Source organism: Malaya genurostris, chromosome 3 (assembly GCF_030247185.1).
Source record: "Malaya genurostris strain Urasoe2022 chromosome 3, Malgen_1.1, whole genome shotgun sequence".
Classification (NCBI taxonomy): domain Eukaryota; kingdom Metazoa; phylum Arthropoda; class Insecta; order Diptera; family Culicidae; genus Malaya; species Malaya genurostris.
In genome coordinates, this window is record NC_080572.1 from 267,378,928 (window position 1) to 267,395,584 (window position 16,657).

Genomic DNA, 16,657 nt, shown 5'->3' on the forward strand with positions numbered 1-16,657 from the left:
CTATGTATTGTGGATACCACGGCGAAGAAAAACTTATGTATATTGCCTATTGAATAAACGTATTTATGAAAAAAATTAAGCCATTGCAAATAAAATTTCCCGTCATTTGACAAATTAGGTCTTTATGAGTACACCTGTAAAATTTAATTTTTTTTTTGTGTGTGGTGTATCATGATAGCGAAGCGAAACTTCTACAATATTTGTTTGTACATTTTCTAAATCATTGTCAACATTGTTTTCGAGTTCGATTTCACTACCTGAAGCATAACTTGCTCAAATTGCACGGCGTTACTGAAATCGTTGACTCCTCGTCAGTCTGATCAACAGATGCGTCAAATGTCGTCTGATTCTCTGCATTGCTTGCACCGCTGACCCATCGGAAATATTTTCCGTTATTCTTCATATATCTTGCTTTTAACACTTTTTTTGTGGTCAGGAATTACACGCAAAAATATGCGCGTAAGATTCATTACGAAACAAATGTGCGCGATCTAAAAATCCGCTTTGCAATGCACGATTATTCAAATCCGCTTTTTATTTGCACGGCCACGTTGCCTGCTTTCTTTTGTGCGCGACGTTTCCGGTCCGCTTATTTACATTTGAATATTTGCACGACCTTCCTGGTCCGCTCTGTGATGCGCGATTTTGAGAATCCGCCATTTTTATTAAAATTGCGCGACCTTCCTGGTCCGCTTATAATGCGCGACCATAGTGATCCGCTTTTTCATTCATTTTCAACATTACGCATTTTCTCGTCGGCCATTTTCTTTTCTCAATTGAACAAGAAAATCTGCGTACCAGATAGTACGATTGTAGCCGAATATTGGTATATATTTTGAATTGCTTTGGGTGATTCCGTTTTCATGCGAGATGTTTCTGAAATACTGCTATTAAAATTATGACTCCTGGCAGGATCGCCATTGTGAATTTTATAACTATTAATTGAAAACGGAATCACCCAGAGCGGTACACTTCTTACCTGTAAGGTTGTTCGTGGTGAAATGTGCAAAGCAATTCTGTTACAGCTCGCTTGACCTGGTGCAATGATGTCCACCGCAATTTGTCATGGCATACTATGCATTAGTTATTATAAACTCGTTTGCACCCACACAGGAACTATGGCGTTAAAATGAAACTTCTGTTATGCTCGAACCACGAATCGGATTACATCAAAATTGATTGAATTTAATTGTTGAAACTACCACGAACGCTAACAAATTCTCTATAACAGAAGCCAATCAGCGTTTATTTCTTCTTCGCCGATATGTTTACGGTTGCGACGTGATATATACAACCGCTGTGTCACGACTCACATCCCAATCAGTTTTTATCGAGTAATCGATGAAAAATCAGAAATAAATACCCGCATCCCATCCCATCCCATCCCATCGCACGACAGTAGGGATGATTCGAAGGACGGATGCACCGAATGGACTCGAAACAGGAACAGGAATGAGTGTGGAATTGAGAATCCCTTTGCTGATGACCTTGGCTGAGACCGAGTCGCAATCATGGATTCATTGATCTCTATCTTGTAACTCGTAGATGAGAATAACTGTTTCGGATGAAATTTTTTTTTTGATGGAGGATTAAACAGTGGAAATGTAATTTTTGGGATAGACAACTGTAAGTTTGATAGTTTGAGTTGGAAATGTAAGGAGTGAAAAGAGTTGTAAGGTGAACGGTTAGAGAAAATTTTAGAGCTATCGTTAAAAAAATTCATATATTTTTCGTAATACAAAGCATTATTAGAACAACGTTTCGTAATTTTATCGTGGAAAAATATTGAAAAATAAGAAGTATTCTCAAACCATGATTTGCGGTGTCCACTGTATCTCAGCGCAAAATAATCATATTTTTTCTTTGAATTTTGTTATAACATATCAATAACGTTCTGTCAAGTTTTCAAGAAAACCGAAGTAGATTTCTTGGGCCTGTGCGCCGAGCTCTCGCCTCTTCGCAGTATGAGATAAGAAAAAATAAAGGCCCATAACTTCCAGAGTTTTGTTCAGATAGACTTGAAAATTTAACAACATTTTCTTGAAATATTTTACTATAAGATGTAATAAATGATTTTTCAGAAATGATTGGGATTTTTTACTCAGTTAAGACTGAAGCCTTATTTAATTGGCTAGAAAAGTTGGAACCAAAAAGTACTTAAACTTCTTCTAGATCATCTCGAACCATAATATCTATTTGGTATGTGATATTTTGTTCCAAACTCAAATTTCATTTCAATTTAAAAATTATTTAGGTCCCTAAGAGTTGATCTTTTCCAAAAAAAAGCGAGACTGAAAATTAAGTGACGCCCTTATCATGCATAACCTGAACATGTACGAAATTCTTCACAATTGAGTTGCTTTATGAATTACCTTCCGTAACATTCAGAGTAGTATTATTGATAAAACAATTTAACCGATTAGAATAGATTTGCAGTACGATTCGCTTCTCTGGGAAAATTTTGTTTAAAATTTTCATTTAAGCTAATTTATTCATTAGTCTTTTTCCAGTATAGTTTTCGTTTGGTTAACAAAAATGGCGTAAAGTAAATATTAGTTACTCTTTTTCTTTTTTTAACGGCTAAGTTTAGTAGTCAATATTTCTTTTTTCTTTTTGCGATATTCTTCTAACCTGAGACCATTTTTTTTGTAGAAACAGACAATGAAAATTATAGAATGATAGTACTCAAGGGAGAGCAAGGATGTGAATATATAGAACGGAAAGATAAGACGTGACAGAGGGTCATTTAAGCAAGCAGAAATCTTCTAGTAACTTAACTTTTACCTTTCACCAGAGGAGTTGGGCTTAGGCACGTGAACAATGCGAATCACCCAAGTCTCTGGTATTTTGGAAAGTAGTGATAAAGGTCTTTTACCGTTTACTATCCGAACCGGCAAAAGAAAAGTTACCAGAAGTTGTCACTTTCTACTTGCGACGGCATTCTCACACACAATGAGTTCTTCACTGCATGGAGGTTTTTTCTTTATCTCTATACGGCTAGTTGAATATCGGAATGGAAGGTTTGTTCGAACTATTGCTTATGTGCCCAGAGTCACAGCGTGTTGGCTGTTTAGCCCAGGTTGTAAGCAGCGTTCAGTAGCGCTCCATTCATTGCTACCGCGATGGAAACCCATCATGTTAATTTTTTACTCTTTTTCTTTTTTTTAACGACTAAGTTTAGTAGTCAATATTTCTTTTTTCTTTTTGCGATATTCTTCTAACCAGAGACAATTTTTTTGTAGAAACAGACAATGAAAATTATAGAATGATAGTACTCAAGGGAGAGCGAGGATGTGAATATATAGAACGGAGTTCTATATATTTGAGTTTGATTCCTAAGCCCTGCGCTTGAGTTGCATAAACTACTAGAACAAAGCACCATGCTTGTCCTTTTAACAGAACTTGATGGGGACGCATGGTTGACTGTTATTTATTTTTTAGAAAAAAAAAAAACAAATATTGTGGTCGTCCACATTTTTTAAAAATATGAAAACATACCGCTTTAACATGTCCAAAACTTTGTTATTTATCACTAAAAAATCGGGTGGTGCAAAAATTGGAAGAGGGATAAAATATGTTTCAAAATTTCCAAGTATTTTTTAATGGAAGAAGCACATCTTCAAAAATTTTGAAAAAAATTGTAAACCTTCCCCATAATGTCTTAAATATACCTAATTTTTTCCAAATTTTTCGGATAAGCGGTTTCTTCAAAAATCAAATAAAATAAAAATCGATTGAACCACCCTAGCTCCGTCAATATGGCAGTTATAGAGTTGAAACTTTGCGAAAATCATTTCCAGTCTATGACCTTTCGAAAGTGGTATAACAATATGAATTCCCTTTGGGGGCAGATTTCACATGCTTATCCTGCTATAGCCTTTTCTGTGTTTTTTTTGTGTATCAAATTTACATTTCAATTATAATAGACAACATGAAACAAAAGCATCAAGACACTTTTTAGAATTTTTTTTCTTGTGTCCGTTTATTGGTGTTAACATCCCTTGTAACTTTATTTGAACATAACCGCCTAGATTTAAGTTTAATCAATGTCGCTATTCTAGCGTCCTTCCAGTCAAATCTATCAGCACCATGACATGATTAATCTCGAATTTGTGGTGCCATATCTAGTACTGAACTCTGATAGCATTGTCCTTGCCCTTGTGTCCCAAAATAGCATAGCATTACTGGGTCCTAAACGGCTTGCTTCGCCAGCTTCGCGGCACCGCCAGGTACAATCCTAGACTTCGACCTGAGGACTCCCTTACCCCTTCCGTCAGATTCGATAACAAGTGCAAGTGGCACTTGAGCTGACGTCGCGTCGAGAAAAAACACCATTCCATCTGAACAAACCTAGGCGAGGTTTCGATGGGAATGAGTTGAGAGTTGGGCACCTATTGGCACCTTTGTTTACCTCATTGTTGTCTCAGCTGAACTTATTATCTATCTGTCTCTTTTCCAGCCCAAGGGTTGATCCTAAAGTATGCCTTTGGTCTGGGTTTGCCGGGAAAATGAGCAAAATTGGATGACATAAATTATAACAAAAAAAAATATAAACTCACGAGAAAAAACGCGTTTTTGTTGCGTAATGAATGGATGCACCCATGCAGTCGCTGCTGCGGCAATCTTGGGTCCACCCGCTTGAGTGGATTGTTGTTCAAATAATCGCTGGGAAGGAGAAATATTCCCAAGAGTTATATTTGCTGTAGTTTATGATTTGATTAATTATTGATAAGCCTCATGTAAAACATACTCAACCTAGTTATTTTCTCTCTTTTCCAGATACGAATACGATGACTCCAAAACAGCCTGTAAAATTCTGTAAGTACCTATGTAACAATGTTTGCTATTATTGCTATAAATTTGTTCTGTTCAGCTTTCTACGTCCACTTCAAGTGTTGCTCATTGTGGAGCTCACAAATTATCCCACTCCACTCCCGTGTGACTACAATGTGGCACCACAAGTGGAGGTCGGAGTGAGCTGGAAAATAGATTCGACTTTTCACACTTGGTTGTGTTGATTGTATCAATCGAGCAGTGAAATGAGTACCAAATGGAAAAGTTTGTATGTTTTCATGTACAAATCGGAAAGAGAATCAAACTATTAAGTCAATTGAAATTAACTACATGTGGTTATATGCATGAGTCGAAATAGAAATTTCAATAAATATTTGATTATCAGGGCTTGAGAGCTCGCAATTATATGGTATTAATTGTAGCATATTTCTGGCGTGAATGCGTTTTACTTCAGTATTGGCCGGAAAATCTTGCCTCATCCAGACGGAAATGTTATCAGTAGTTTACAATTAAATTTTGAGTAGCATGATCTAACTATAACTAAATAAAAAACGGGCGAACAACATTACAGTCCCCATTCGAAATACGATTCGAATGATTTATGATCATTCGCCGTCCACAGCCAGTAAGTTAAAACTATATCGATCATTATTCGACTGGTCCGTAGCGTTCGAACATAATATTATAATTGGTCCTTTTAAGGACCAACAAATCGATCTCAAAGAGCGATTCGATAAATGGGAAGCAAGCATACTCCGTTCTGGATGAAATTTCACAAAAATGGTGTCTAAGATGAAACTGTAGGAATTCAACTGAGTTTTCTAGCAAAATTATGCACTGGAAAAAAATCTATTTTCATTTTTTACCTTTCTCCTTCGGCTCATCAGTGCATAGTAGTATATAAGTTGGTCTGCAAATGACACCTCGTCGTTCAACAAAATCCGCTAAGCAAAGTCCTTCCTAACGTGTGAAAAGAACAAAACGAATTGACAAATTGGTCGCCAACAGATTGTAGTCATTCAGGGGTTTTGTGCCGAAGTACACATTACTAATTTCATTTTTTACGTTTCGCCTGCAGAATCCATGTCTTTTCGAGAATCAAAACAAAAAACATTTAAAAATCGCATCTTTTGCAATACCATTTTTTTTTACCGCAAGTTCTGAAACCGTATTTAGGTCGAGTATTAATCAGTGGCTTTTTAGAAATGTACAAACCGCAGCTTTAAAAAAATTAATGTATTCGCTAAGGTTAGTTTTTTTTTTTCAAACAACAGAATAAGAACACGCTTCTTAAGAGGAATTAGTGTTTTCGTTAATTTGCGCCGTAAACAATTCCACTGATAAAAGATCAGATAGTCTAAATAATGTATACAATTACGCGATTCAACAAAAAAAAATCAGTTCTAGAACAACAAGCAATTCATTGTTGTTGAGCTACAGGGTGCTTTATCTTTTATGTTGGTATCACCTGATTTAAGCCCCCCGGACTTCTTTTTGTGGGGATACCTGAAAAGCAAGGTTTACGCCAACCAGCTTCAATCTTTTGACGAACTCAAGGCAAACATTCGTGCTGAAATCGGTGCTATAACACCCTTGATGCTCGAAAAGGTAATGACAAGCGCAGAAAAAAAGGAGTCATTGTGTAATTGATAATAAAGGTGGCCACTTAATTGATATTGTCTTCAAAAACTAGTTCAATAAATTGTAAGGAAACAAACTGAATAATAATACATCACTTATAGAAATCGGCTGTTTTTTTTTGTCAAAGTTATTAAATGTCTACATACCGACATAAAAGATGCAGCACCCTGTACTTAGCTATATTCTGATGGGTAATTGTCTATTTTTTGTCAAGAAAATGAAGCTTTGTAAATGCTTAAAATTTGTTTCAGCAGTCGTTTTTCTTAGAAAGAAACTAATGAAACGGCGAATGACCGATAGGTTAAAACCGGGCTAAAATAAACAACTAACTAACTAACTAACAAAATTTTAGACAAATATTTTATAAACAACTAGTTTAAAATACAAATATTTCGAAAATGTAGATTTTTTATAACTTTTCAATTAGTTTCCGAGTGATTGAAATCCATCAATTTTGTTGTCGAATTTTGTTGTCGAGTGTATAATCGTTTTAGAGTACCTAATTAATATACAACCACATTTTTCCTAGATAGTTGGCCGAAAGCGGTTTTCTAGGATAAAAAAAACCTTTTTTAATCCACCTAGTGATGTAATGATGCCTTTCTCATATTACTTATATTTTCAAAAACATCACTAGAAGATTCTGTCAAGTTCAATTTTTTGAAGATTGAATAAAATCAAAAACTTTCTTCGGTGTAAACTGCCATCACATTTTCAGTTTGGAAACAGCTATGTTAAGTTAATATAGATTTAAATGTGGCAACCCTGTACGCTACAGAAAATTGAACAAAGCATGCTGTGTGCTAGGCGGGTGCGTTTTCTTCTTCTTCTTCTTCTTCTTCCGTGCCAGCACGTACCGATGCGTACCGATTTTGCATCATTTTGTATGACAGTTTGATACTCATTGCCCTGTAATTTCGGAACCGGAAGTCGGATCTGGATAAAACTTCACAGTAAGACAAGGAGAGCTTTAATTTGCGTGATTTGTGAAAATCGGTTTGACCGTTGCTGGGAAATCGAAGTGAGGTCCGTTTTTGGAGCTTTTCTTCACTTTTATCGGTGCGTTCGGAAGCGGAAAACGGGTACTGTTATATTTTCTTAGATTTATATCGTTTATTTATCCCCGGCTTCAACCTAATTATGGTCGTTTGCCGGGTTGGCACTAGTAGTCCCAAAGTAGATTTATATATCCACCAACCAAGGTTTGCCAACTAGATGAATGTACCAGTAAATTTAATAATGTACACCTCGTATCGCCATCGCTTGTGAAAAAATCCTCATGAAATTGAAAATTTTTACTAATCTCACTGTAATACCGGAACTGGGAGTCGGATTTGGATAAATTTCTCGAGCTTTATGAAGAATCCCAAGACTTTTTATTTGCATCTTAGTTTGTAAAAATCGGTTGAGAAATTTCCGAGAAAATTTAATGCGCAATTTCTCATAGATTTGCACATATTGCGTTGTAATTCCGGAACCGGTAGTCGGATAAAGATAAAATTCAATAGCGATCTGTGAGACTATAAGACCTTTCATTTGAATCTAAGTTTGTGAAAATCGGTTCAGCCGTCTCTGATGAGTAACATTATTTGTCACACACACACACCGCGAGAGAGAGAGAGAGATGGGGTGCAGGTAATCGAAATCGGTAGAGGAGTAACATTATTTGTCACACACACACACACCCACACACACACCGAGAGAGAGAGAAGAGAGAGAGAGAGAGAGAGAGAGAGAGAGAGAGAGAGAGAGAGAGAGAGAGAGAGAGAGAGAGAGAGAGAGAGAGAGAGAGAGAGAGAGAGAGAGAGAGAGAGAGAGAGAGAGAGAGAGAGAGAGAGAGAGAGAGAGAGAGAGAGAGAGAGAGAGAGAGAGAGAGAGAGAGAGAGAGAGAGAGAGAGAGAGAGAGAAAGAGAGATGGGGTGCCGGTAATCGAAATCGGTAGACATTTTGAAAATGACAAAACAAAATTTTGATAGCATCCGATATTAAATCACGAAATAGATCGATTTCACCTCATTAATATTCAATTTTCGCGCAATTAAAATTTGTTTCGAACGCAGCAAAAAGTACAAGCGTCTGTTTGCTTTGGTATTCGGCACAAAAAGAACGTACTGCTATTACACACACATGACATTTGTCAAAATGACGCTATCTGCTTTCTGTCAAAAGTTACGGTGGGGTGCCGGCAACCGAACATCTTCCCCTAATTGAAATATTTATTTTTATTTCTTTCAAACATAACACCCTGTCTGTTCTTCTTTTGCAACAGCGGCGCAGAAAAACAATGAATCTCAAATGTCTTTACCCGGTGAACAGTGGGGAAGGACATCTGTAAATTTTGTATCCAATCTTGAACTCGGTCGTGCGAAGGAAACGACCCTACTGAGTTAAGATGGGACACTTTTAACTTGAAGCAAATTGGAAGTCTGTCAAGTCACGGTAGAAACTTCTTTGAACGGTTAAACCCGCTGCCTTCGTACAAACTCCACTAAGGAGTGAGTATAGAACGGAAGCTTGGAAAAAACACGTTCTAGAACTATCTGAGCGAGAGGATCAACGAGGATGAATAATTCCTGAACTCCGTGCGCAAATCAATTGATTATTGCAACGAACGTTAGAAATCTTCAAAACTGAAGAACTATCGTCAGATTGCTAAGAAGGGATTTTCGAAGTAGTGACTACGAGAACACTCTTCCAAGGAATGCTTCACTTTATTCAATTTTCTTGGGTTTTTATACAAGTTTTCAGCTTACATATCTAATAACAAATTCTACTAATCGCGTATGATAAAATGAGAAGGAATGAATCCAACTTTTATTGCACCTCTTGCTGATATAACCTATGCTCAAAACGTTATCTGCGCCAGAATGTCTGGCCTACTCGATCGGTGCTTTATCTTTTATTTATTTAGGTTTCCTGCTTTACCTGGTAAGAAAATTCTTCTGATGCGTTACATTACCCCTTCCGTAAATCTACCTACTCGATTTACCTTTCTAAGAATTTTATTACATAATTGTTTTAAAGAATTTAATTTCAAAATTTTAGTGCTATATTTTCTAAACTGATCACTTATTTCAAACTTATAGTCTCGGATATATACGTCCAGAAGTAACCGGTGTAGCTGATTCTTCGACGAGTATTGCTGTCTCCTGGATGTCTCTTGTAGTATTGTTGGTAGATGCTCCATCTTTTGGGTCAACAGAGATGACCCTCATTTGTCGTACTGCATTACGATGCGATATCAATGTAGTTAGCGAGTCCCAAAAAGATGCTAGTAGTTGCCATCCGAATCCATATATATCGTATATGATTCTTCCATGCACGATTGTGTCGATGACGAATTTTACTAATCGACCAATCATGTATAATCCAATTGCAGTTGAAGTGATGTTTCCAAGCCAAGTAGACCAAGACATGATTTTCATCCAATATCTTGTTATTGCACTGTCGATTATATCTCCGGAAACTAGTGCTCCGAAATTGAAGCCTTGTTCATTCGGTTGTTGTCCCAGCAATACCTTATGTAAAACATTTGTTGCTACTCTGCGATCGCCTTGCTCGTAAATCATATTTCGCATTTTTTGAAGACTATCAGCGTCGTAAACACCACTTTGCATCAGATTTGGTAGTGGTGTATAAGACCAAGTTGTAACGATATCCGAAGTTAATTTTTCTGGTGGTACTGTTTCTCGTAATCGTCCGTCAGCTGTGTACCACTTTCCACCGAACATAAACTTTGCTGGTAGTAATGGTGTACAATCTATTTCAATTCCACGGTTTTGAAGTATGCGTGTAACTGGTGCCAAAAACATTGATTTATTGTTGTAATCAACTGGAATCTCTTGAAAGCATCGAGATTCTAATCGTGGAGTCACATACACTGGTTTGCATTCAATAACGTGCAGCACTTCACCAGCTACAACAGCAGTGTATCCTGATCTCTTAATAATACTGGAAACAAACTCTGTTGGATTGATTCTTGCTAACGTTAGTTTGGTTTCCATAAGTGCCTTATCCAACTTGCACATTTCGGTCATTACTGAATTGTAGACGTCATCCAACTTTTGGCCAATGTAATTTTCCACGAAGGTTATTTTTGAATTGAAGTATGTGAACAAATCGTTATTAGCTGCCGATGTAGGTTTTCTAACGAATGGAGACCTAATATCTGATAGCTCCATAATCAATATCCTTGGATGATCAGTCTTGAAACCTATATGTCCACATATCTGTGTTTTCTCTTTAGTTTTAATCGAGAATAAATGTTTTTCCGATATTGTGCTGTATACTATAACTTCTCCCATGGATTTAATTTGATTATTTTTTGTTTTATTAACCAATCCTTCGAATATTACTTCAAATTCGCTGTCTTCACATCGTCGATTCATATCAACATCCCATGTTAGATATCCTTCCTCAGCGTCCAAGCATCGTCCGTGAGCAAAAGAACAAGTTAGACCACCTTTTAGCAAAATTTGATTACTCTCAACATCCACTGTTGCCGTATAGTCATAAAGTGAAATAGCATATTCATAGTAAACTAGAGCTCCTGTCCATGTATAGAATTTGGTTCTGTAAATTCCTCCATCACAAGAGCTTCCAAATACTCTTCCTATTATCAATTCTTCTCCTCTAGTTGTACTGTTTAATTGCAGCTCTTGGATTAATACGTTATCGGCTAATGTCACGGTACCACTGATATGAGCTTTTCTGCATTCTTCAGAAGTGAATTCCTTCACTATGTAAGCAAATCCATGTTGATAATCAGAAGTGTGGGAATGCATCCCACAATGTCGAATAGATCTCTTTATAATCACCTTGCATTGAAACACCTTTGTTTCAATTTTTGATACTCTTTGCAGCATTTGTATTCGAAGTTCAGTTGTTGTAAGGTTATTAGTTGTGGGCAAACAAGATGCTACATCCATTAGAGAATATGTAGTCATATTAACGTCGATGTTCGCACAGTCATAGGCAATTAATCCATGTGATGCTGTGCCCATAACACTACATGCCAGGAACAATATTGCCATTATTCCTATTTGTATTAAACTTAACGGTTTTATGACATTTGTGTTCCAACTGATCTTACGTCTCGATTCATTGTCTTTAGTGTAATCTGCTTGCACCTTGACATTCGTGGTGTTTGCAGACAACATATTACTATACCATGTACAAGGATTAATTTTTCGCACTTTGTTGATTGGATTTGATTGATAATTGATAACCTTGCGTTCACTGTTATCTTGATGTATTCCAACGAACATGGTATTTTTGTCTTTTGATGGAATATTTTCTTGGTTATTTTCTTTCCGTATGTTTAATACTGTTACCTTTGTCGCCGGTCGTTTGCTTATTTGAACTTGCTCGAAATCGTAGCTAAACTTATCCTCCCGATTGAGGATATTTCGTATTGTTATTCTATTTAACACCTGTTTAGTCTGTAAGCCAACATCATTGACTTCTGCTTTACTTGCCAAAGTGACAACATTTCCCATTTCTTGGTAAATAATTTCCTCGTGTTGGAATTTATATAGCTGAATCACAAAGATAGCATTATTGTCGTAAGCGCCCAAAATGAATACAAACATATGCGTTGTAGCTGTTGTTGCCGGAATTCCGTTATCACCAACAAGAACGGTTATTTTGTATGGTGCCTTAAATTCTTGATAAGGCCTTGCGTGGATATAGATCAGTCTTCTATCTGGTAATATTCCGAAGATTTGGTGGATGCATTCATCCCAACTTGATTTTGCAGTTTTAAATTTATTATCGTATTCCAATGTACGATATTTGAAGCCAACGTTGTTCATTGTATTTTTACAAATGACATGAAAATCTTTGTTTTCAAAACCAACTAAACTATCGTTATCATTTGGTACCTCAACTGAAATTGTTTGATACGAAGATAACGTAAGAATGCATTTTTTCACTTGGATTGTTTCGTTATCCAAGGATGAAGTTGAGCTCAGATGTTCTCTATTACTAATCATACTAGCTCCTATCATAGATCCATAAATTTTTCCAGAATCTTCGTTGTTAGCATATGTTGCATGCGAAGGCAATTTAATTTCTTTATTTTCCGCTTGGGATAGTTGTATTATGTTAGATACTAACTCTGGTAAATTTTCGTTCACATCGTTGCCGTCAATGTTGTCTCTAACGTGACCGTATGCGAAAAGATCCCAACTCATTATTTTTGGATCGTTTAACTTTGTATTATGATCTACACTACTAACTTCTCTGTGACTAATCATGGGCGAATTGTCATTGACGTTGATTTTGTTAACTAGTTTCTTTGCAATGTCGCCACCTCGTTCAGGGGCACTAATAGGAAATTCACACGAATTGTATGTCTCGTACTTTTGCTCATCGTTGTTACAAGCTTCATCTTTATTAGATCGTTTTTCGACCTCGTTGATTCTTTTGTTGTTTTCATCAAGCGTATGTTTTAACATCGCGTTATTACCAAACTCCTGATCCGTTGGAGAAACATTTTTATATTTCCATAATTCTTCATATCTGCCATTTTTAAGTTTAATGGTTTCTTCTGGTAACTCTTTTGACTCTTTTTTCTCTTGTGGCTCCGGTGTATTAACCACATTGTTAAGACCAAAACCGTCAAATACGAATCGCGCAGTGCAGTCGAATTTATTATTTTTCTCAAAGTTGTTTTGGGCGTGTGACAGGTCCGAAAACACTTTATTGTTATCTTTCTTTATTTTTGTGAACTCACATAAGAGTTTCTCATGCACCAAATCCTGGTTACCGAAACGCTCTTCTAGCCTTTCTAGAATCTTTGGAACGTTTTCTTGGTGTAGCATTAATGGTCGGACGCTTCTATACGCGTTTCCTTTTAATGAGTGTTCCAAGCGCATTAAATTTTCCAAGTTTGTAAATCTTCCTTCCGAAGATGTCTCATCGAACACCTTTTTAAAATTCGGCCACTCCCTTGGTGCACCGTAGAACTTTGGTAAAGTAACCAATGCCTGCCGCTTCAAATATATTGTCCAGTCATTATCTGGATTTATCCGCATTTCTGGTTTAATTTTAGGTTCAATGTTACTTGTTAATTGTTTAATTTGCTCATTTTTGGCTTCATTGTCCCTTTTTAATGAATGCAGTTCCTTCTGCTGATGTACGCATTTTGTACAGAGCCATCTTTCTTCTTTGGTTGGTGCGACTGTTAATTGAACACAACCGAGGTGGAACCACCGGTCGCACTCGTCGCACTTGACCATATCATCCTTATGATCGGGATCGAAACACAAACGGCAGTTTCCTGTGGTATTTTGTACAAATTTTATCATTGCAAGCTTTTTTGAGTCACTTGACTCTCCTAATTGATTTCTAGCAACACTTGGCACTTTTAGAATCACTTGGTTCCGCTCCCTCTAATGGAGCACGCACTTTCAAAATCACTTTTCTGGTTCTCTATCCCGCTCACTCTTATTGCGAGGAGCGTGCACTTTTTGAAACTCTGTTTTAATTTCACTCACTTTGTTTTTGTCAGCAGTGCATATCTGTTTTTATCAGCAGCGCGTACCTTTTAAAATCACTACAACACGTGATTTGTTTATTTCGTTCTCTCTTTACACGAGGAACATGCACTTTTGAATCAGTTCAACACGTGATTCTTTATCTTGTTATCCTTAAACGAGGAATTCCTGTGGTTCACTAACACCACTAACTTTTTATTCTGTTTTGCTCACTCTTATGGCGATGAGCACGCACTTTTGTTTTTTACTCCTTTTATTTAGGAAGTAAACCTGATGAGACACAACTCTCTGGTTGGTTCGAAACACTTGAACTTTAATGTTTACTTTTTTTTTTGTTTTGCTCACTCTTATGGCGATGAGCACGCACATTACTTTTACTCCTTCTCTCTAAGGAGTAAACCGTTGAGTCGTTCCTCTCTGGAGGACACCAAATGTAAATTTTGTATCCAATCTTGAACTCGGTCGTGCGAAGGAAACGACCCTACTGAGTTAAGATGGGACACTTTTAACTTGAAGCAAATTGGAAGTCTGTCAAGTCACGGTAGAAACTTCTTTGAACGGTTAAACCCGCTGCCTTCGTACAAACTCCACTAAGGAGTGAGTATAGAACGGAAGCTTGGAAAAAACACGTTCTAGAACTATCTGAGCGAGAGGATCAACGAGGATGAATAATTCCTGAACTCCGTGCGCAAATCAATTGATTATTGCAACGAACGTTAGAAATCTTCAAAACTGAAGAACTATCGTCAGATTGCTAAGAAGGGATTTTCGAAGTAGTGACTACGAGAACACTCTTCCAAGGAATGCTTCACTTTATTCAATTTTCTTGGGTTTTTATACAAGTTTTCAGCTTACATATCTAATAACAAATTCTACTAATCGCGTATGATAAAATGAGAAGGAATGAATCCAACTTTTATTGCACCTCTTGCTGATATAACCTATGCTCAAAACGTTATCTGCGCCGGAATGGCTGGCCTATTCGATCGGTCCTTTCCCTACGCTCAAAACGTTATCTGCGCCAGAATGTCTGGCCTACTCGATCGGTGCTTTATCTTTTATTTATTTAGGTTTCCTGCTTTACCTGGTAAGAAAATTCTTCTGATGCGTTACAACATCAGTAGATGATTGTTAATTGTTATTAGATGCTTGCTTTCGAAATAGGGCCGCATGGGTAGGGCTAGAGATGAACCCATATTGATCTGTGTAACAATCGGATCGCCTTCCAAGATGTAATATCACTAGTGAGAAAGTTTCACGGTGTGAAGACAGTTTATATGTTCGAATGCTCTGTGTAAGTGCTGCAAAACTTCATACAATTCAATTGAAATCGAATGTGTGCACAAACTGACGATCACTCTACTGCAGTAGACTTCACCTTCTATCACACACCCTTCGCAGTCGCACCGAATGGGCATCATCGTCCTTCATTCGTTTTTCTTTCTACCGAAGCTCAGTTTAACCACCGTCAGTTTATCTCTTGAAGTACCAAATATCCCTTACAATTGAATGAGAAAGCGGCCTTCAAGTGAGGTTCATGTAAACATTCGAATTGGTTCAAGATAATGAATGAAAGGTAAACCAGTCATAATAGTCCGCTATCATATCAATTACAAAATAAACATAAATTAATTGTTCCCTTTTTCAGTTCTGTTTTTGAATATTTCACATCTCATCTCAATTTATTTCACAGTCGAAATTATCGATTTCAACTTGCTGGTGATAATTGAAAACTCAAATGAGAAACGCCACCCTCTATTTATCATTATGATCGGATAGAGTTTTGTGTTATCGAGTTGATGTTTATGCCTATTAATTCGCACTTGCTCAATACCCACAGTGAAGACAAGGAAGACAATGAAACAGGAAGACTATTAGGCACTACAAACTGAGCACGCAAAACTTCAATCGACTAGGTACGGCTGTTCAATTGACGATGAATTCTTGGAGCTTCGGCGACAAAAGTAAAATGAATGAGAAGGGATATGCTGACAGTCAACGTCCATAAATTTAATTTTCATCAAAAATATTCGATTGAAATGCACTGCTCTATGTACATTTTACAACGTTTTTTGTAGTTTCGCAATTTGATTAATCTACCCCCTTTTCCTATCGTCATTAATCGAATAAATAGCTAAATTTATGACGGCATTTTGTCATTAGAATGAAAAAAAAAATATTTCAGTTATATTGATAAAGATTCGAAATTATATTTCCAAATTTCGAGAAAAAAAAAGATGAAACTGGACTGGAATTGTTATTTAGACAATCTTTTTTGTAACTCTTTAAAATATTTAGCTTGTTTACGACAAAAACTTGAATTTCTGTCCACAACTGCAAATCGTCTGCCAATTTTGGATTTGGCCATTGCGACCAAGACCATGTTTAGAAATGTATACCATCTTTCATTGGGACACAGAAAGATTCAGAGCAATTCCAGAAATGCTTAGCAGATCATCAGACTCGACCTTCTCCGATTTGGATGAAACTTTGCACCCGGCTTCAGTATGACAAGCCATAAGTTTTGAACCGATGGAGAGGTCAATCCGAATCACGACTGATTTTTAAAAAGGGCGTATGTATTTTTGCATTTTACCAAAATTGCCTTTTTCAAATCGTTGTAACTCGGAAACCGTTAATTGTACAAAAATGGCGTTCAGGAAGAAGTTGTAGGGAAACTATTGGGCACTCTGAAAAAAGTATACACTGAAAAAATTTTTGAT

General features: G+C 36.8%; 1 protein-coding gene across 7 annotated transcripts in view; it reads left to right on the forward strand.

Annotated features, from left to right (window-relative positions):
* The window catches only part of LOC131434996 (circadian locomoter output cycles protein kaput-like), a 184,956-nt gene that overhangs the window by 125,129 nt on the left and 43,170 nt on the right, over positions 1-16,657 (forward strand). For all 7 annotated transcript variants that reach the window (XM_058602418.1, XM_058602419.1, XM_058602420.1 and 4 more), the window contains one exon: positions 4,780-4,818. In XM_058602418.1, coding sequence (XP_058458401.1) covers positions 4,780-4,818 — 39 coding nt within the window. The remainder of the gene's footprint in view (positions 1-4,779; positions 4,819-16,657) is intronic.